Source organism: Candoia aspera, chromosome 6 (genome assembly GCF_035149785.1).
Source record: "Candoia aspera isolate rCanAsp1 chromosome 6, rCanAsp1.hap2, whole genome shotgun sequence".
Classification (NCBI taxonomy): Eukaryota; Metazoa; Chordata; class Lepidosauria; order Squamata; family Boidae; genus Candoia; species Candoia aspera.
In genome coordinates, this window is record NC_086158.1 from 57816291 (window position 1) to 57838086 (window position 21796).

At 38.3% G+C, this 21796-nt stretch overlaps 1 protein-coding gene across 2 annotated transcripts in view; it reads right to left on the reverse strand.

Annotated features, from left to right (window-relative positions):
• HSPA12A (heat shock protein family A (Hsp70) member 12A) overlaps nt 1-21796 on the reverse strand; it is a 54898-nt gene that overhangs the window by 15706 nt on the left and 17396 nt on the right. For both annotated transcript variants that reach the window (XM_063307212.1, XM_063307211.1), the window contains exons 4-6: nt 19123-19309; nt 17784-17888; nt 12922-13038 (exon numbers count right to left, since the gene is read on the reverse strand). In XM_063307212.1, the coding sequence (XP_063163282.1) occupies nt 12922-13038; nt 17784-17888; nt 19123-19309 (409 nt within the window). The remainder of the gene's footprint in view (nt 1-12921; nt 13039-17783; nt 17889-19122; nt 19310-21796) is intronic.

The following is a 21796-nucleotide window of genomic DNA, read 5'->3' on the forward strand; positions in this document are numbered from 1 at the left end:
AGAATGATCTCAATTCGAATTCAGGGCAAGCCATCTAACATCACAGTGATCCAAATATACGCCCCAACCACAGATGCTGAAGAAGCTGAAGTAGAGCAGTTCTATGAGGATCTGCAGCACCTACTGGACAACACGCCTAAAAGAGATGTTATTTTCATCATGGGAGACTGGAATGCCAAGGTGGGCAGTCAGATGACACCTGGAATTACAGGTAAGTATGGCCTGGGAGAACAAAACGAAGCAGGACATAGGCTGATAGAATTTTGCCAAGATAACTCAATGTGCATAACAAACACTCTCTTCCAACAACCTAAGATACGGCTTTATACATGGACTTCACCAGATGGACAACACCAAAATCAGATTGACTACATCCTTTGCAGCCAAAGGTGGCGGACATCTGTACAGTCGGTAAAAACAAGACCTGGAGCTGACTGTAGTTCAGATCACGAACTTCTTCTTGCACAATTTAGGATCAGACTAAAGAGATTAGGGAAGACCCACAGATCAGCTAGATATGAGCTCACTAATAGTCCTAAGGAATATGCAGTGGAGGTGAAGAATCGATTTAAGGGACTAGACTTAGTAGATAGGGTCCCGGAAGAACTCTGGACAGAGGTTCGCCACATTGTTCAGGAGGCGGCAACAAAATACATCCCAAAGAAAGAGAAAACCAAGAAGGCAAAATGGCTGTCTGCTGAGACACTAGAAGTAGCCCAAGAAAGAAGGAAAGCAAAAGGCAACAGTGATAGGGGGAGATATGCCCAATTAAATGCAAAATGCCAGAGGTTAGCCAGAAGAGATAAGGAATTATTTTTAAACAAGCAATGCGTGGAAGTGGAAGAAGACAATAGAATAGGAAGGACAAGAGACCTCTTCCAGAAAATTAGAAACATGGGAGGTAAATTCCAGGCCAAAATGGGTATGATCAAAAACAAAGATGGCAAGGACCTAACAGAAGAAGAAGAGATCAAGAAAAGGTGGCAAGAATATACAGAAAACCTGTATAGGAAGGATAACAATATCAGGGATAGCTTTGACGGTGTGGTCAGTGAGCTAGAGCCAGACATTCTGAAGAGTGAGGTTGAGTGGGCCTTAAGAAGCATTGCTAATAACAAGGCAGCAGGAGACGATGGCATCCCAGCTGAACTGTTCAAAATCTTGCAAGATGATGCTGTCAAGGTAATGCATGCTATATGCCAGGAAATTTGGAAAACACAAGAATGGCCATCAGACTGGAAAAAATCAACTTATATCCCCATACCAAAAAAGGGGAACACTAAAGAATGTTCAAACTATTGAACAGTGGCACTCATTTCACATGCCAATAAGGTAATGCTCAAGATTCTGCAAGGTAGACTTCAGCAGTTCATGGAGCGAGAATTGCCAGATGTACAAGCTGGGTTTAGAAAAGGCAGAGGAACTAGAGACCAAATTGCCAATATCCGCTGGATAATGGAAAAAGCCAGGGAGTTTCAGAAAAACATCTATTTCTGTTTTATTGACTATTCTAAAGCCTTTGACTGTGTGGACCATAACAAATTGTGGCAAGTTCTTAGTGGTATGGGAATACCAAGTCATCTTGTATGCCTCCTGTATAACGACCAAGTAGCAACAGTAAGAACAGACCACGGAACAACGGACTGGTTTAAGATTGGGAAAGGAGTACGGCAGGGCTGTATACTCTCACCCTACCTATTCAACTTGTATGCAGAACACATGCGACAAGCTGGGCTTGAGGAATCCAAGGCTGGAGTTAAAATCTCTGGAAGAAATATTAACAATCTCAGATATGCAGATGATACCACTTTGATGGCTGAAAGTGAAGAGGAACTGAGGAGCCTTATGATGAAGGTGAAAGAAGAAAGTGCAAAAGCTGGCTTGCAGCTAAACCTCAAAAAAACCAAGATTATGGCAACCAGCTTGATTGATAACTGGCAAATAGAGGGAGAAAATGTAGAAGCAGTGAAAGACTTTGTATTCCTAGGTGCAAAGATTACTGCAGATGCTGACTGCAGTCAGGAAATCAGAAGACGCTTAATCCTTGAGAGAAGAGCAATGACAAATCTCAATAAAATAGTTAAGAGCAGAGACATCACACTGACAACAAAGGCCTGCATAGTTAAAGCAATGGTGTTCCCCATAGTAACATATGGCTGCGAGAGCTGGACCATAAGGAAGGCTGAGAGAAGGAAAATAGATGCTTTTGAACTGTGGTGTTGGAGGAAAATTCTGAGTGCCTTGGACTGCAAGAAGATCAAACCAGTCCATCCTCCAGGAAATCAAGCCAGACTGCTCACTTGAGGGAATGATATTAAAGGCAAAACTGAAATACTTTGGCCACATAATGAGAAGACAGGACAGCCTGGAGAAGATGTTGATGCTGGGGAGAGTGGAAGGCAAAAGGAAGAGGGGCCGACCAAGGGCAAGATGGATGGATGATATTCTAGAGGTGACGGACTTGTCCCTGGGGGAGCTGGGGGTGTTGATGACCGACAGGAAGCTCTGGTGTGGGCTGGTCCATGAAGTCACGAAGAGTTGGAAGTGACTAAACGAATAAACAACATGGATCCCCCTCTTCTGTTGCATCCCTTGGAGTTCTTGCCACTTTCTATATGGGAAAATTTCAGCCACAAAAGTCAGATGATATGTGGACTGGTTCATGGTACCAAAAAAGAGAAGTTAATTTCTCCTAGCTCTGAGCCATATTCCAAGTGTAAATCCTAACCAACCTCTTGTAATGTTCTAATGGGCATAAAAACTGGTTTCAAAAGCAAAATTGCTTTAAAGATAGAAAGTACTGGAAAGTAAGTTAAGAATGTAATGAAAAATAAATCCAAGGCTGCCATTACAGGAGACAGTGGGAAATCACTTCTTGAAAATATATGTCTCAGAATAAATGGATATTAAAATTACTTTCAATCTTAATAAATTATATGTTGGTAAAGTCTAAACCACCCATCATTCTTTTTTTTATCTAAAGATAGGAATTTAGCACCACAAGTCATTCAGTTATGGTACTTAAGCCTGGCATTGGTTTAATAAGCAAGGAGGGTGGGGAGCTGACGTTCTGCTCTATGAAGCAGGCCAGAAGTTTGCTTTTCTTGCACACGACCCCCTCAATTTGATGCACATTCCTGTTTGTCAACAAACTTTCATAAACAGCACACATTTTGATAACTAATTGAGCTGTATAGCTTATTCACCTCCAGTAGTCCAATTTCTGGAGGAGGGCTTTAAAATATTTCTGGTTATTTAGAAGTAGCAGTGAAGGATTCATTCTGGGGAAAGTACTGAACCTATTAGCATGCTGTTATGTTGCACAGCAAATGCAGGAGGGGCGTATTCCATTAGTCCTATTTGTGCAACCCCAAGTCCTGCAGTTGGGTCTAAATTAGAAGCTGTTAACATACATTTCTCGCTTCATGCATTAAAACAGTGATCAGTTAGCTTCCTTAATTAATTATGGCTTCAAAATGATGCAACCTTATCTCACTTTACATGCTTCATAACAAAGACTAGTATTAATGTAACAAAGGGGATTAATTAGTGAAAGTATCACCAGAAGAATCACATCCACAAGAATTTGCAGTGATGATAACCTCTATTGACTCACAACCATCTGTCTCCACTAGCAAAGGACGTTTCTATGAATTTTTCCATTCCCTTTAACAATTCTACTGTGGCTCATTTCTGCCACTTTTGATATTTTGCAGACAGAAAATGAAGTCCTGTTCAACCAAGAGGTACATCTTTAAATCACGACTTGCCATGATTCCAAAAACATTTCTATCCTTCTCCTACAAACTAATACTTAGTTGTGAATCAGTAACAACCACAATATGCCCTTACAAATATCAAACATTTTAGCCACTCTCTGCAGTGCCATTCAAAAGTTATTAATATAAACAGTATAGCTTCTGGCCATGTCTAAATTAATTATATATCTAATTTGGATGTGATAACCACCAGGATACGTGCCCCAAAAACTCCACAAAGAAACTGGAAGCAGAATTTATGAGAAATAAAATTTGTAATTGTTCTGCCACAGAATGGGCTGGAAAGTACTAGTGCAAGGTGCATTTGAGGAAAGGATGGTGGGGAAATCAGGAAATTTTTTAGTTAGGGAGACACAGCATTTGATACTCTAAATAGCTAATACAGAATTCTAAAGATATAGATCCAATTCTGAATATCCGCATTCTGCAAAAGACAAAACAAAAAACCAGCAACAGAGACTTTCTAATTCAGCATTTTTCAAACTTGGCAACTCTAAGATGTGTGGATTTCAACACCCAGAATTCCCCAGCCAGCATACTGAGGTCCACACATCTTAAATTGGGAATTTAAGGTCCACACATCTTAAAGTTGCTGAAGTTGAGAAACACTGTTCTAATTTATCAGCTAAGAGAAACTACCAGAAAGTTTCAGTAACAATTAAGGTGAATTTAACTGCACACCATTCCTTTTTGAGAAGCCAAAAGAACCTTAGTTCTTTTGAAGCAGAACATGTCATTTTGTTTAGCATTACAAAACTTTGAGGAGGAGAGACATTTTCTTTTCAGGTTCCTGTTTATAACCAAGGAGAAAGGCAAGACAGACTGAGCTGAAGGACTTATGCTCTGCACAGAAATAAAAATGTTGGCAAACCGAAATCATTCCAATCTGATCCTTAATCTGCTAATGTAGCATTGTATTTTTGGATGTGTCACCCACAGTTTGTTTAGTTCAGAGATTTTACTAATTATAACTTCAATGTATGGGAAATCACATGCTCCGTGCTGACTCCATTGTTTTGGGTTTCTTTTCTGATATGTATGTATGTATAAAAAAAGGGTAGAGGCTGCATAATCCATTAGGAAGGAGATAAATATTTATGTACCTATTTTTTGTAAAGAGCAATGCTTCAATAACAGACTCAGGGAAATTACTAAATAAAGTAACAAATAGACTATTGCAATGCACTCTACATGGGGCTACCCTTGAAAAGTATCCGGAAGCTTCAGCTGGTCCAGAATGCAGCCGCGCAAGCTGTTTTTGGTACTCCCAGAAGGCACATGTAACACCGCAGCTGCGCGAGCTGCATTGGGTACCAGTTTGCTTCCGGGTCCAATTCAAGGTGTTAGTTATTACCTTTAAAGCCCTACATGTCATGGGGCCAGGTTACCTGAGGGACCCCCTTGTCCCCATTACATCAGCCTGTCCCGCCCAATTGTGCAGAGAGGGCATGCTGCAGACCCCGTCTCTAAGACAACTTCATTTGGCGGGGTCCAGGAAGCAGGCCTTCTCTGCAGTCCCTGTGTCATGAGTACTGATGGCGAGCTGGAAGGGGCCTCTATCCAGGGGGGAAAACACATGCGTAGTACTGAGGAATTAAGCAGCCATTCAAAGAGACACAGATCAGACCCGCCTTAACTTTTGGGGTTTATCTGTCTGGGTTTTTCCCACGCTTCTTCAGTTTGTTAGGATTCTGTTTTATGTAGCAGTAATAAACACTAGAGACCTACTCCTCGTCTCAGTGTGATTTCTGACTGTTAGGACACCCTGTGGAACATGCTGCCCCCGGACGTGAGATTGGCCCCATCGCTCCTGGCCTTTCGGAGGTTTCTGAAGACCTGGTTCTGCCGCCTCACTTGGGGTGGAGAGAGGAATAGATCTACATGGGGATGGCTACTATAGACCACTCCTCCCACACTTGGACTGTTTTAGATTCTTTCACCACTTGGACTTTTTATCTTTACTTTTATTTATATTATTTATTATTGTATTTTTGTACTGTGTATTTTATGATTGTTGATTTTAATCGATCGTTGTAAACCACCCAGAGTCCCCCGATGGGAGGTGATGGGTGGGGACAAATTAGATAGATAAAATTATTCAACTTTGAAGGGAAAAAAGGAGGAATTGCTCATTGTGTCATATTTATAAATCTCAAATATGTACAAAACTATTTCATTTTATATACATTCTATGATTTGACGTTGGAGGGGTTGTATCTTGATTTTCCTAGCCAAGCCACCCTGAGAAGGGGGACACATTGTGAACAATCCAAAATCAGCAAGTAATCTATATGGATGAGGGAAGATTTGAACTTAGCCCAAAACTTTAACTATCTCATCAAACTGAGTGTAGTAACCATTAAAAAAAAAGTTTTGCAAAATCAACACTGCACTGCAGTTGAGATCAAGAGGTCAGTCTGTAGAAGCAGTTTCATATACTCTGCCCTTTGCTAAAACTGCATACTGCTATTTGGCCTACAGCACTTCCTGTGTACTGATACATCTGGAAAACTATCCGTTGCCCGTTCCTAAGATACAGGCACAGTTTGTTCCTGATCCAATTAATCATGATTGGTTGGACTGCAGCTGTTTCATCTAAATTAGCACTAAAGTCCAAAATGACTTGGTTTTTATTTTGGCAGACCCTTTAAAGGGAACTGAACTTTTAATGAGTAAATTAAAAAAATTTGGGGCATTTGCAGGTTTCAAGATTAATAAACAGAAGACAAAGATGCCTACAAAAATATGAAGTTACAAGACCAAACAGAACTGATGTACAAAACAAGTTTCAAGATTAAGAAGATAAAATATTTGGGTATAGCTAAGACAAATAGGAAATGTATGTTATTTCAAAACAACTATGTTAAGACATGGAATGAAGTCAAAAATGGTATATCAAGATGGGACAAAGTACAATTGTCACTGTTGGGGAGAATTTCTGTGATTAAGATGAATGTTTTACCCATGATATTTTTTTATCAGACAATACCTGATGTACCATTTAAACAATGGCAGAAAGATATACTGTATCTAAATTTGTATGGCAAGGGAAAAAAAATCATGAGTTAAATATAAGGTACTACAAGATGCAAAGGAAAGAGGAGGATTGGGTTTACCCAATTTGTAACTATATTTTGCTGTTTAGATGGGATGAAAGAGTGGGTGTTGCTAAGAATAGAAGGTTATTGGATTTAGAAGATCATGATTTGAGATTTGAGTGGCATGGATATCTACGGTGATAAAGCTAAGGTGAATGTAGACTTTAAAAATCATTATGTTAGGTAGGCTATTCTTAGAGTATGGAATAAATATAAACTCAGATTTTTCCCAAAAATACTTTTATGGCTTTCAGTGCAAGAAGCATCTTATAGATGAGAAATTATAAGTAAGCGTAAATGGTTAACCTACTGAGATATACTAGAATTTTCTCAAGGGGATTGTAAAATGAAATCAAGGGAGTATTTGACAACGGAAGGATATTCTTGTCAATAGTTTTCTTATGTACAATTATCAGAAAGCTTTAAAGTAGATAAAAGCTTTTATGGTTTTGAACAAGGTAGATGTCAGGATATAAAGAACCATGCTGAGACAGGAATTGAACTCTAGTATTTATTGTTCTACTCTAATAGACAGAATCCTGCTAAACTGAAACAGAACTAGCAAACTCTACTGGAAAAACTCCAGAACCCTAAGGCAGGTCCTTTCTGATTTTCTTGGCTGCGAGCCCAAGGGATTCTACACTGCCCGTGCGCTTTTTCCCCTGGAAAGGGCCCCCACCTTCTTTGCCAGCAATCCCCATAAGATCAAGACTGAGTATGAAGTAGAATTATGTACTAATGAGGAACATGTTATTGCTAAAATGTATAAACTTTTGCTGAAATATGAGACAGAAGAAGAGCAAGTGAAAGAACGTATGATAAAATAGATTAAAATTTTCATTATAATATACAAATGGATCAATGGGAGAATATGTGGTTGAAAGGACTGAAACTTACATTGTGTTTTAGCCTTAAAGAGATTTTTTTTATAAAATGATGTATTCTTTGTATTTGTCACCAGAGAAACTGTCTAGAATGTATAAAGGTACCTCGAATCTTTGCTGGAAATGTGAACATGAAGGGACATTTTATCATATTTGGTGAACATGTAAAAAAGCGTAAAAAATGTGGATACATACATACATACATACAGAAGATTTTGAAGGTTAAAGTGCAACTGAAACTAGAGACTTTTCTTGGGGGACTAATGGACAGGCAATTAGAAAAAAGTCATGGAACTTTGCTTTTATATATGACAACTGCAGCAAGACTATTATATGCTCAAAAGTGGAAAGATTCAACACTACCCACAATGGATAAACGGCTGGTGAAGATGATGGAACTTGTGGAGATGGCTAAATTAACTTCTTTAATGAGAGAAAAAGCAGTATCTACATTTATGGCTGCCTGGAAACCCCTTACAGACGTTTTGCATGAAATGGAAAAGTGCACTAATGTCTTGTGGTTTTGCTGATTAGGAAAAAAAACTGGATAATAGAAAAAAGTGAGCCTCTTTTTGTAATTATAGAGTAAGAGATAATTTTGCAATTATATTTGCTGCAAAGGAAATTGGAAGCTGCTTCTTTCTTTTTATTCTTTCTCTCTGCACTTTTTCTTTTTTCTCTCTTTCTTTGCTTCTACTCTTTAGTGGTTTGTGTTAGTTTTTATGTTCTTTGTAAAACTTAATAAAATTTACATTTAAAAAAAAAGGACTACAGTCCAAGGATATGATCAGACAAACAAAAATGCAAAACATAACTCAACAGTAACTTACCAACAGGCCAGTATTCTGGGTCAGCAGAATAATAATAAAAATATTTATTATTATTATTATTTTCACTGACATCTGGGAGATATTCCACTATGGGGTCACTTTAGGGATGAAGAATTTGTAATGCAACATGAGTTGTAAGAATGTCTTTGCCCAAACTAAGGAGAAGAAATCCCTCTCCTGTTGATAATGTTGCATTTCTGTACATTTAAGGTTCATTGTTAAGGGACGTGGTGGTGCTGCGGGTTAAACTGCTGAGCTGTCAATCGGAAGGTCGGCGGTTCGAAACCGCGCGGCGGGGTGAGCTCCCGTTGCTCGTCCCAGCTCCTGCTCACCTAGCAGTTTGAAAACATGCAAATGTGAGTAGATCAATAGGTACTGCTTCGGCGGGAAGGTAACGGCGTTCCGTGTAGTCATGCTGGCCACATGACCCGGAATTGTCTATGACAATACCGGCTCTAAGGCTTAGAAACGGAGATGAGCACCGCCCCCTAGAGTCGGACACGACTGGACTTTACGTCAAGGGAAACCTTTTAAGGTTCATTATTAATTCTTCTATAGCAGAAATTCATTGGAAAGTCTGGCTCCTTTTAAGAAACTTTCATAGCAAAAGTTTCAGCCTTCAAATCAACAAAAAAGTTTAAGTGCCTACTGTTTTTAATATCAGATTTTTAAATTAAATTAAATGAAGAGGTTTTTTTCATGGAAAAAATAGTAATTGAAAACAATCATACTAATATGCCAAAAAATTAAAGCAATTTAAAAAAAAGGCAGGTTGAAATTTCTCAAGCAAATGTACTCTTGTAGTAGAAATAGTTCTATCATCAACAACTCGTATTCTGTCTTTTCATGTGAATCATTATCCCTGTTCAGGTAATACAAACAAATCTTGAACTCACCTGTTGAGCAGCAGGGAGTAGCCCCTGCCACAAACACTCATCATCATCATCATCATCATCATCAAAAGTTGTTATGGCCTCCCACTCCAAAAGACTTGCTAAAGTAAGAAAGCCTCCATATGTAAAGCTGTACCCATGAAGGCTTTCATGTAAGTTTGAACCCCAGCCTTACAGGGATTCTCTGGTTCAGAAGGCAGCTTACAATCATACATGACAGGCAACCACTGTGAGTTTCCATGAGGGATGTCTGAAGGGTGTGGTAAAAAAAGTCAAGGTGGCCATTGCAATCAAAGTGATACCCATGCTTTTGATGCACAGTATACAAAGCACATAAAAGATGGAGAGAGCCTCGCCTGCATGTTCACAGCCACCATCTTGACTTCTTTGGCCACACCCTGCAGACACCCTTGGTTTCAACTACAGACATTTCCGTTTTGTCACTTCCCCTGCCCACCATCATTTTCTCTATTTTTGCAATACATTTCTCCTGAGTGTTTATTGATCTGATTGATTAGTATATGCTCACAAACATACATAACAGATGCACACATTTTTCAACAACATCCCACTGCAACACACATGGGAAACGTTAATGGAACATGAACTACTTTATTCACTTATATTCCATGGTTACATATGCGTAACAACATAAGATCAGAGACAATGAAGATTAACATGAGACTCTAATGTTCGAGCTTTACCTACAACTGTGTCCTTCCTGAAAACCTTAAAGTGATTTGGATACAGCATCACCATTAGTAATCCTACAAAACAGACTGTTGAAAAAATGTTGCTCAACATTAGTGATGGGTGCAATGTATTTAAAGTCATTAGAACACATTAGGGGTTAATCAAAATACCCAAACACACTTTTGGAAACATGCACTGCCTAGTCACTGACAATGGGGTTATATAAATCACTTTAGCTATGAAAATTAAGCAGGTGATATTCTACAGATGCATCTAAATGTCTAAGACACAAATGAGTCTAAAAGTAATGGACAAATACTTCTGGTGGGGACATGGCGGACCAAACAGCTGTGCCCGCGGGCTCAGGGGGCATAACTGACAACACAACAATTTTTTTCAGGCTCAGGCAGGTTTTTCCTGAAGCCCAGAAGTATGTTTACAGATAAGGAAAACACCTGGAATTACCCCATCTGTCCTCCAGACAACTGCTTGCAGCCAGAAGATCGCAAACTGTGTTCACGCTCGACCAGTAAGAGCAGCCGGGAGGCTGGGACGTCACCATTTCCAAGCCGTGCTGTAGCCTTTAAAGGGACACTAAGACCAGCCACCCCATTTCTAAATCACCCAATTTATATATTTTTTAAGTACATGTACCCTAAGAGAGGCTTTCTACAGCAAGGAGAAGTGGGTTCTCTTGGTGCTTATCGTTATTTTTGGGATTAATTTTTAAAAAATTCTTTTTAAGTTTTGGACTTTGTTTTCCATCCAAATATTAAGGAGGATTGAGAGTAAATAATTGTCTCCTTGTTATTATTTTTGTACTAAATTTGAAGGTATTAGCATTTTCCTCCACATTGAATCAGCTATTTTGAACTTTCAGTTTTCTGCTTCTACTTTCCCTGGGGAACTGTCTGCATATCTCACTTTCACTTACGTAAACACATTCTAAAATTCTTTCATATCTTCCACTTTCTCTGGCTAAGCTCCTAGGGGGCACCATAATCTATTGCTTGAGACATGGAGGAGTTTAAGCAGACTTTCCTTGACTTCCAACAAGATTTTAAACAGATTCTTTCTTATTCCTACCAAATTTTTATCCAAGACATTCGGGATATTGTAGAAAACATGAGGTCTAAAATGTGTCATCTGGTTGGGGATGTCGTGGCTGAAACTGAGGAATTTAACAGTGACAGTAATGTCTAGGAGTGAGATCAGGACTTCTGTTGAAATGCTGGATGAAGATCAGATAGACAAGTTGAAGAAATTAAAGGGAAAGATTGAGCTGCAAACCATAAGTGAAATTGATCATCTGATGGAACGCCATGGAAAAGAAGGGCTTATTATGTATGGGAGGTCTCTTGAAGAGAAGTCAGAAGTTTTTGAGAGGGGCAGTTGGGCTGTTTGATTTTTTTTAAGAAAAAAGCTTTGTGTATATTGTGGGGATATGTAAATGCTCTGGTTTATTTTGAAGTGGAATAAGGGTTTAAGAATATTTATCTGGATTGCTTTTAGGGTTTGGCTGATTTCAATTATCTTTAACAATTCGGATTAAGATTATTAAGGTATAATAAAAATAGTAATAAATGTTTGGTTTTGTGTTTAATATGATTAAGATTATCAAAATTGTTGCATTATCAAGTATAATGGCAGGCAATTTATGTTTTTTAGTTTGATCTGAATTATAGTAGACAGGAATATATAGAATAGTAGTAGAAAGGAAATAATTAAATAAATGTTATCTTTGAAGGGGGAGTTGATTAGGAAGTTTATATATATATATATATATATATATATATATATATATATATATATATATTTATTTTATTATAAGGGGAGGGAGCAAATGTATTTAGTGATTTTTATAATGTGGCAATGGAATGATTTATAGAAATAATTGATTTTAGTTTAATATAGGGTAAGGGATTGATTACGGAAAATTGTTGTATATCCTTGTTGTTAAAAGTCAGAACTCACCCCTTTTTGTACTTTTGAAAATTTTCTCTTGTGTTTCTACAGGTTTTTTTATTTGTAGTTTTTTGTTTTTCTGTAGCTTTTATCTTTGCTTGAAACTTAATAACATTCTTATTAAAAAATAAAAAAACTAAAAGTAATGGACAAAGATGTAATAATGCTGCTTTATCATATAAGCAAAGCAAACTCAGACCCAATGCTAGAAGTTCCTAAATTTATAAAAAATGAGGAAGAAGGTGGGTGTTTCTCAAAAACATATATGTACAACTCAAAAACACAAAGGAACTTTGCATTTCTGTCTTTATCCTACATCATTTATCGCCATGTGTTTTTTCTCTTGAAATACAGACCAGGTGGGTAATGAGACTACAGAATATCTTCAAAGCAAAGGATACTGGAGTGTTGATAACTGATTTTTAAAAAAAATATATGAACCAGGGAACTTCTGAGGTTGCAAATTGATGGGGTGCTAATCTTCATCTGATGTTAACCTCACTAGGTAGATGAGACCATGAAATAACTCCAAAAGTTATCTAAAACTACTTTTATTGAGATTGGGTATAATAACAGAATCTTGCAACTCTGACTGTGCCATACAGCCTCCTCCTTATAGTTCAGTGAATTAGGGAGATCTCTGTCTGAGATGCTTCCAAACGTTATCTTAATGTTCTGGACTTTAAAAATGTTTTATCCCTTTTGCCTAGGCAACTGCACCTGTGTATCTCCATCAAGATCATCTTCCTTCCTCTCTATACCTACAATGTTCACCTTACCTTGTAGGCAGCTTGCCTCATAAACTGCTTTGCAGGCTGCTTCCAGATAGCTGGCACTGTGATGACCCATCGTACATCAGAATTTTCAAATTCTGACCCAGCTTGATCACTCAGTTCCTAAAATAATTAGAAGCAATGCTGTGGTGAGATATAAAATTAGTACCAGCTGTTTCAGAAAGCACTATTGCTTTTAAGTGGTTCCTGTGAAAACAATCCTCATGCTTCTTGCATTGCCTGTTATGTCAATGTCAGTCTGTTTACCTGACTGAAACACTAAGACTGACTAGACTGCTAAATCAAGGTTTTAGGTTCATCCTATCAAGGAAGTAGGAAAACATGGATCAAGAAGGACAAGTATTTCCCCAAAACACAGCCCCAAATCCAACAAACGTAAGAGTACATTTTGTTGGGGGTTTTGCTCAATGGTCTTTTCCTAGAATCAATCAGGCTTAATGACACTTGCTGTAAACATATAGCACAGTCCATTATACTTCCTTTATTTAAAAGGGTTGCTTCACAGTATTTAAAAGACACATTTTGATTAAATCACTTTTATCATTTTAAAACTTGGAGTTAGCTGCAAATTCTTTCCCTGGGTTGGCATTTACTGCTTGCTTAAAAAAAAAACACAGAACTGTCTGCTCTTAATATACAAGGGGGACTAACTCAGTGTTTTCCTTGGGCATCTGTGTCCAATTGGTTGCTGGTGGTATTTATGATGAGGAATGCCATCATAGGGTAACAACTTTGCATATCTTTTTTATCTTCTTGGTTCAGCAAGAAAAAGAATGAAAAGGTGTAATGTAATTTCCTTAAGAGGAAAAAAATATATGTGGTTAACCACCAGTATAGTAATAAGATTTAAAACTTCTGCCTACCAATGCTATTTTTTTCAATACCTGAAAAATAATGCTACTAAATCCATCTAGTTTTGGCTCAGACCTGCTGTCTTCTCAAGATGTGACCCAGCATATTACCGTCAGCATTCTCCAATTTCCTCAGATGTGTGCCTTTGCTCCTAACTTTATGGCTTTTTCAGAGACAAGTATGAAGTCAGCCTCCACCAACACCATACTGCATGAGTCAGCGTTACCTGAAGAAACTGATTCTTTTAAAATACATTTCAATCTGGATTCAGGCCTTGTTATTGGACAGAGAATAGTGGCATCACCTTGGATCATTTAACCCAGGGATTTTGTGAGGTGGGGGGGAGGTATTGTTCAGCTCAAGTGGCAGCATTTAACCAACCTTAGCTGATATCAGACCTTCCTTCTTACAGTCTGGACAGGAAATAATTCCAGGAAAAAGGATCTAAGAGCCTGATAAATAGTATTTACTGGAAGGAAGAAGGAATGTTAAGGTTACAGCATACAAATTCCACCAAGTACTCTACTTTCATATGAGAAACCTTTATATGGGCAATCTAGACATTCTTCTCCATTTTTTCACACTTTTTCAATGCAGGAGGACGAGCCTCCTGTCTTCTATGAAGGTGGGGTAGTGTACATCTAGTCATTGTTTTGGTAACTGTTCTTCCTATTATCAGTATGAGAAATAACTCTCACAGCTAACCTAGAAAAATGTTAAGCAAGATTGGTATGCTTAGCATTTGGATGGGAGATCATCAGGCTCTTCCAGAGCTGTAGGCGAGACTGGGAAGTTAAACAAACATTCCAGAAGACATAGTTGCAAGACAGCTATGTGGATGTGCCCATACCACAGTCAAACTCAATTTAAGGTGTCTTTACCTTTTTATGTTCCTATTGTTTTTCTAGACTGCCTGGATGGCATTGGGCTTAGAACTATTATTTTACAGAGGACCCAATCATTCGTGCAGAGAGAATCTTAGAAGGTGGTGCTAGGGCACTCTCGTTTGGCACTACAGCTATTGGCCTGAGATGTTCCTGAAGGTTCTATTATCTTCCTTGGCTCCAAAACCTAATGATAGGCAAAATCTGTCTTTCTGTCTGAATCCAATAAATCTGTTCAAGTTCCAAGTAATTTTGTGATGTTAATGGGATGGACAAGGGCATACAATCTGAAACTTGATTCAGCCTAGATAAAAGTGGTCCTGGTTAGCTGAAAGGCAGGTAAGGGAACAGAGTTTCAATGTGGGTTATGGTTACACAGATGTTAAACATTTAGGTTCATATGTGTGATGGAGTGACAATATGTGGGTGTACACGTGGACCTATCCTGGAATCGGTGGTAGCCAGAAATATATTTATACTACTAAAGTTGGTGAGCCAACTGTGCTTGTTTCTCAAGGGATAGTATCTGTCAATAGAGAAACATGTCTTAATTACTTCATTAATTACATTAATTATTGTACTGTTGTATCTGAAATGAACTTGGAATCTTCAGTTTTTTCAGAATGCTGTAGCCAAATTACTGACTCGGGGCTGGTTATAATGAAAACAGGAATTCCTTGTTACAATACCTGAAGTTTCCTGATGACATACATATACAAACGATCTTATTGTCTGTAGGTTACATCCCAAGCATGATTCAAAGCTCTGATATAATGCCCTGCATGACTTGGGACCAGTCTACTAAAAGACCACATTTTTCCAAATTAATTAAGATCCTTGTCAGAGGTTTATTTATTTCCTTCCTTATTTTATTTATGTGCCATCCATTCCCCAAGTCTCTGGGCAGCTAACAATTAAGATCAGTATAAAGTCAAAAGGAACTCTCTCAAAAACAAATAAATACCCATAATAAAAACAAAATTGACATCAAAATAATAAACAAAATATATGAAGTCACACATCACCAGATTCCAACCTTCACTAACAACACACTTTCTTCCTGCATAAGAGGGAACAAGCAAGTCTTTACTGCTCTCCTGAAACCCAGGAGGGAAGGAGTAGAGTGGATTTCCATTTGGGACAGAATGCTAAAGTATGGGACAGTGACAGGATATGCCTGCTTCTGATAATCTCATATAGATGGGAACTGGAAGGAATTGACCATATTCAGTCTGATCAGTAAGGGAAATGACTATGGAAGGAGGCAATCCCTCAGATAAACCACTCCAGAGCCATGTAGGGCCTTAAAGATGACAGGAAGCACCTTGATTCACATCTGGAAGCCAAATAGCAATCAATGTAGTTCTCAACATAGTGAGGTCAGTGAATTGTATCCATCACTGTCCACGCCACCAAATTTTGCACTGGCTGTAGCTTCTGAATGCTTTCCAAGGGCAGCTCCATGTAGAGAGCATTACAGTAATCCAAGTGGCAAGTGACTAAGGCATGAGTAACTGTGAGCAAATTCTGTTTTATGTCCCATTCCTATTGCCAGCAGCATGTGAAAGGGGCTTCTTTGTGGTTGCTACTATCCTTCCACTGGCTGGCAATGCCATGTTCATTTAGACAGGTTTTGGTTTTGAAACTAATTTGCTGCAGTTGATATTAATTTGACAGGAGCTCCTTATTTATTTTTTATTGTGTATTTTTATAATTAAATTATTAGTTTCTATTTTATCAGCATTGCTGAGCATTTGCAGCCCAGTTTTTATGGGAGAAAATGGATGTAAATTTAACCAATTAAAATAAAAACCTCTCCAATCCTCAGTTAATATTGTGAGAATGTAAGGAGTTAGAAACAGACATAAGCAAAAGCATTATTCAAAGTCAAAGCAATTGTCCATCTTACTGAGTATGTATCTGCCACTCTTCTTATTTCTTAGAAAGCAACTGGGGGGAATTACGACTTTGACCAGGGCTATGGTATGCAGGACAGATGGATTTAATTTTTTACCTACAATAACATTTCCCATGGAAACTCTTCTTATGCTTCTTTGGCCCTGAGTGCTATTTGCAACCAGGAATTGTTTTTCTTCCATTATCCTGAAACAGGACTGGGGAGGGGGAGGGGGAGGGGGAAAAGAATTTCTTGTGAAAACGAATAAAGGATTGTAAGCCAATACATTAAAAGATGTGCTTTAATGAAATGAACAGTTTGACTTCCAAAGGGTCTGCAACTTGAGAACACTTCACTGAGAATACTTCCAGAAAGCTGACAGTTGAAGTGTGATTCCAACTCTATTCTCTTGTAGTTTGTCCATAGCATTTGTACTTAAACTATCAGGAGAGAACTCCAACAGAGTCGGAATGGGACAGAAAAGAGAAGAGTAACCTAATGGGAGTGGCCTGAGATGGGGATGGGTTCTGTGGCTTTTTCACACATTAGAGATGCCCATAGCCTTGGGTCACAATAGGCAACCAGTAGGAATAGACAATCTGGCCCTCTACAGCACTTTGAACTTGAGCTTTCAACAAATTCCAGCAGCATGACCAATGGCAAGGATCTATGGGAATGGTAGTCCAATTGCATTATAGACTTTGCAATAACAAGTCAGAACCAGGGGACCTATCACTGTTTACCAAATTACAGAATCTGGAGAAATTCTTTTCTGAATGCTCCACAATCAAAAATCAGTCTTGGGTGGCCTAAGGATCATCCAAAAATCTTTACTCAACTTTGCTTTCTGATTCAAATAATCTTTTAAACGGCAAAATTATTTGTTGCCAAGAATTGTGTCACATGAAGATTATTTTCTGAATATGCTGAAGCAATACCAAATGGTTGCTACTGATTACTGTGAAATCAGGATGTTATCAATGTATGCATCATGGAGTTATCTTCTGGAATGTCTCCTTAGTAAGGAAGGAAGGAGTTAAGCAGCTTGGATGTTTTGGCATCATCAGTGATTCTACATTTCCTACAGCTGCTCCACTTTGTTTACATCAAAAAACTGCTGCAGGCTGGAATTTGGCAAGGTTAAAATTGTTGGGCAGCATTTGTGACAGTTACAAATATAAAGAGCTGGAAATAGAAGTTGGTTTGTTTTTTACCTTTAATGCTTGTTCCTTAAAGTACTGCAGAGCATACGCAAATATTTCAAGGGCCTTGACTTTCTTGCCATTTGCTGCTGACAAGTCGGTTTCCAGAGTGAGGTTCTAAGGAAGAAAATAATTTTCAGAAGTGAAAAGGTAAAAGTTGAAATTTTTATTACAGGCCAAATTATTTTGCCCTTAGTTGTGATTTGCAAGTTTAACGTGATGCTGCCTTGATGCTGTTGTGTCCAGTGATTCACAGGTGTACTGAGATTAAGTGCAACTGGCTGAAGATTAGACAGAAAAAAGAATAACCATTGTATATGGTGGTCTGACTAGAACACTATGTTGTTTTTTAGTTTTTATTTTTTTAATCTAATTTGATGCAGCTGTTTTATTGAGGCAATTCTCTGGAGAGTATGAAGAATGGCTGTGTGTTAATATTTAAAATTTAAAAGGAGTGAGGAGTGATATATGTTTTCTTTTTAATAAAGTTTTATTCTATTTACCTCTTGTGAAATTGGTCTATCTCCTGAGTGGATGAAAGAGGGTGTGAGGAAGGTAAGCTGATTCTGTCAGTTGTTACTAATGCCTTGACACTATAAAACCAGGGAATGGCTACAGAAATTATTCCATTTTTTGTCTATCAGCAGAAAGGTAGCACAAGTAATGAAAGCCTTCTCTCTCTTACATATTAGTGCTGGATGGTATGCAAAGTGAGGCTTCCTCTGGAAGAAAGGTGGTGGCAGAGGGACTTATGAAAAGTGCTAACCCCAGGAGTAGACATGGCTGGGGTGTGAAGACCCAGATAACTTATAGAAAAAGGGTGAGGCCTTTAGCTTTCTACTCTATGGGCTCAGCTATTCTGCTATACTGTATATATTAGTAGTGTTGTGCAGCTATTTGAATCTGAAATGGAAAAGGTGCTGTGGAGGGGATATGGGTATGCTCATTCCACCTGGCAGTTTCTCCTTGAAGAAGCCATTCCAGATCCCTACTTATCCTGGATTTTCACATCATTAGGATCTGTCATTCATACCTGATTGTATTCATCTGCCCTATGAAGGCTTAAGTATTCCTACATTTATCAGTGACTTTATTTGTAACTGGACTGTTCACAGGGAAATTCCAGCCCAGACATGACAGATGTATTGATAGTTTATGCAATAAAACAAAATTTTCAACAATGCTATTAAGAGTGTTAATTTTAAAAGGGCACATTTTAAAGAAAATGTGTAGAAAAATTAAAAAGTAAAAAAGGTGCAGAAATTATTTACTTGTTTGGGTGGTATATTAAAACAAAGTATTCATAATATCCAAATATTTATACAGAATATAGAATGTATTCACTACTTACCCCAGTTGTGTGAAGCTTCATCTTAAATTTTTCAAAATACAGCCAGTGTTTTGATTCATTAGGATCTAGGTCATGATAGAAATCTCTAGCTGCATAACCAAAACTGTGGAATTTTCGTTCTGGGGTCAAGAGAATAGTTGTTGGTGTTTTCTGGTTGGACACACCAGGATCTCCTCCTTCCCATCGCCTAGAACATAGAGTAATTAAAAATCCATCGAAGTTTGACATCTGTTGCTATGCATTCTGCTTAAAAAAAAAGTAATTATAGACTCAGATTGAGAAGTTTTGGAGGAAAATCCCCCAATCAAAAGTTAGGGACATGTATAAATTGTGCCACTTTTCCTATTAAGTACCCCTGAACACTAATGGTGGGGATAATTTATTGCCACCAGATTCTGCTTATGGACCTCTTGTAGGGGTCTGTGTGGGAAGGAAGCAGATGGATCAATTATATCTATCAAACTGCCCAAAGCATTGTAAACCATGCTTCTTCAGTTCTACTACAAATAAAAACAAGTATTTTTTTATAATAGAGTACTATTTTAATGAAATGCCCCCTACAGTCCTTGACTACTGGGGGGAGAGGAGGGTGAACCAACAGAATGAGCGGTTCCTGGTTCAGAGAAGGTTGCTCACTACTGATGCAAGAGCTGATCTGGGTTACAGCAGCCAGGTTCTGCCCCAGCATGCAAAACATAAAATGCACAGTACAGTGCACTGGCACTGCATTTAATACAAAAGACTGCATTTGAGAGCTGAGTAATGAGTAAATCCTGGGAGCATGTACAGAGCATGTTTCATGGGTGACATTCTCTCCTTGCTGCTCTTGCTGAAGCATAGAGTTTATTATTAACAATGTCAATAGCACTAGTAAGCTAAGCCTCATATGCTTTTCTAGTGAGGTCATTTGTCAAAAGGGTACACTAACTGGTCACAATGTCTTACTCCTGAGTCAATACATTAGCACTACACAATTGTTTCTTAGCAATAAAACATCCTTTGTTCTCAGCCCATGAATTTCCCTTCTCAGTGTCTAATTAGGGACTCAGTGTAGAACAAAGAGAATCCCAGTGGCTTGTTTGTGGGGATACACAAATAGTAAAAGACTACTGTATTAACAAGTGATAACTGTAGATGATCTTGAATTAGATTTTAGTGGAGGCATATGGTAATCTAAGATTCATGGTACAAAGCAGATAAAATGCCATCGTTTTGTGCTGTTTACAGTGTCTGAACTGAAACTGCTGCTTGTGAAATCCTATGCACCAGCTGCACAATCAAAGCAAGAAAAAAAAAGGATTGTTTTGATTGGGAATCCTAACAACTATAATTTTGATTCATTTGTGATCTTATTTTAATAGAAAGTGCACTTAGGAGTTGATCATTGGGACAGCCATCTATTCTTTCTTAAATAGAAACTGCATTAAACTTTTTGCTGGCCTGAATGCCTTCCCACTGAAATTCTGTCAGCCACAGAGTGTGCACACTGTGGCTAAGATTCACGAAGCTACAGTTAGTATGTGATTGAATGATTCCATGAAACCCTTGTTCATCTTGGATGATCCAAATGTTTAAGAATTGCCAGTGCCCTCTGAGATTGTGCTTCAGACTGTACAAATTAGTACAATTAGTTGAGTTAGTACACAAAATTCAGCTGGCAGAGAATTTCAGCTTTTATTTAACAGCAAAACCTGTATTTCCTTCTTTAGGGTGTAAAGATGAGTAATATTGTGTGAAATGTTAATGAAGGAAAGGTCTACAACCTGTGACAGATTCAGGTTGGGATTTCCCTAGTCCTTTCTACCTTCTTATAACTAGGGAAAGAGGAACAGATTCTGACCTAGATTTTGGCTTCTTCAGGCCTCTAATTCACACTGATTGTAAGCATACAAATCCTGCCTCCCCCAAAAGAGCAGTAACACTGGATAAGACCAAAGGCCAATACACTCCATCATTTAAATCCTGTAGTGACTTGGGATAACTCTTGAAATGCACAATCACAAACTTGCACAGTATCTATATCTCTATCTATATAAATTAGTCAAACCAAGAGCTTTGTACAACTGTGGCATTTCCCCAATAACACAGAGTGAGGACTCTATCCAGAGGAGAAGCTCAGCAGAAAAGCACATGCTTTGCATGTAGACAGTCCCAAGCTCAATCCAAAGCATCTGCAAGTCAGAGTTAAAATAGTCACTTACCTGAAACTCTTGGGAGCTGCTACCAGTTAGTCAACAGTGTTGAGCTAGACAAACCAATATCCAGCTTCTTATAACCCTGTTTCCTATAGTCTTACGTTTGTTTTACTATATAAGAAGAGTTCTACTCAAGAGATTCCACTGATGAAAACTGTCACATTACTTATTAACAAAACATTGTCCATTTATTTCTGCAGACATTTTGGTTTTAATTCTATCAAATAAAAGGCAAAGCATACATAAAGGATGAGAGAAATTATTCAGACCTGATGGGACAGTGCTCCCTATTTATTCAACCAGCCTATCACTTTTTCCCCCTGGCCCGTCCTAGTGTCACCATCTCTGCAACTCTACCCTAATTCTCCCAAACTGCATCCCTATTCTTCATTAAGGAACCTTGGTAACACCTCCAGTCTACTATGCATTATGAGCACTACGCATAAGGTCTTCCCAGCCACTCTTCTCTATCAAGCACT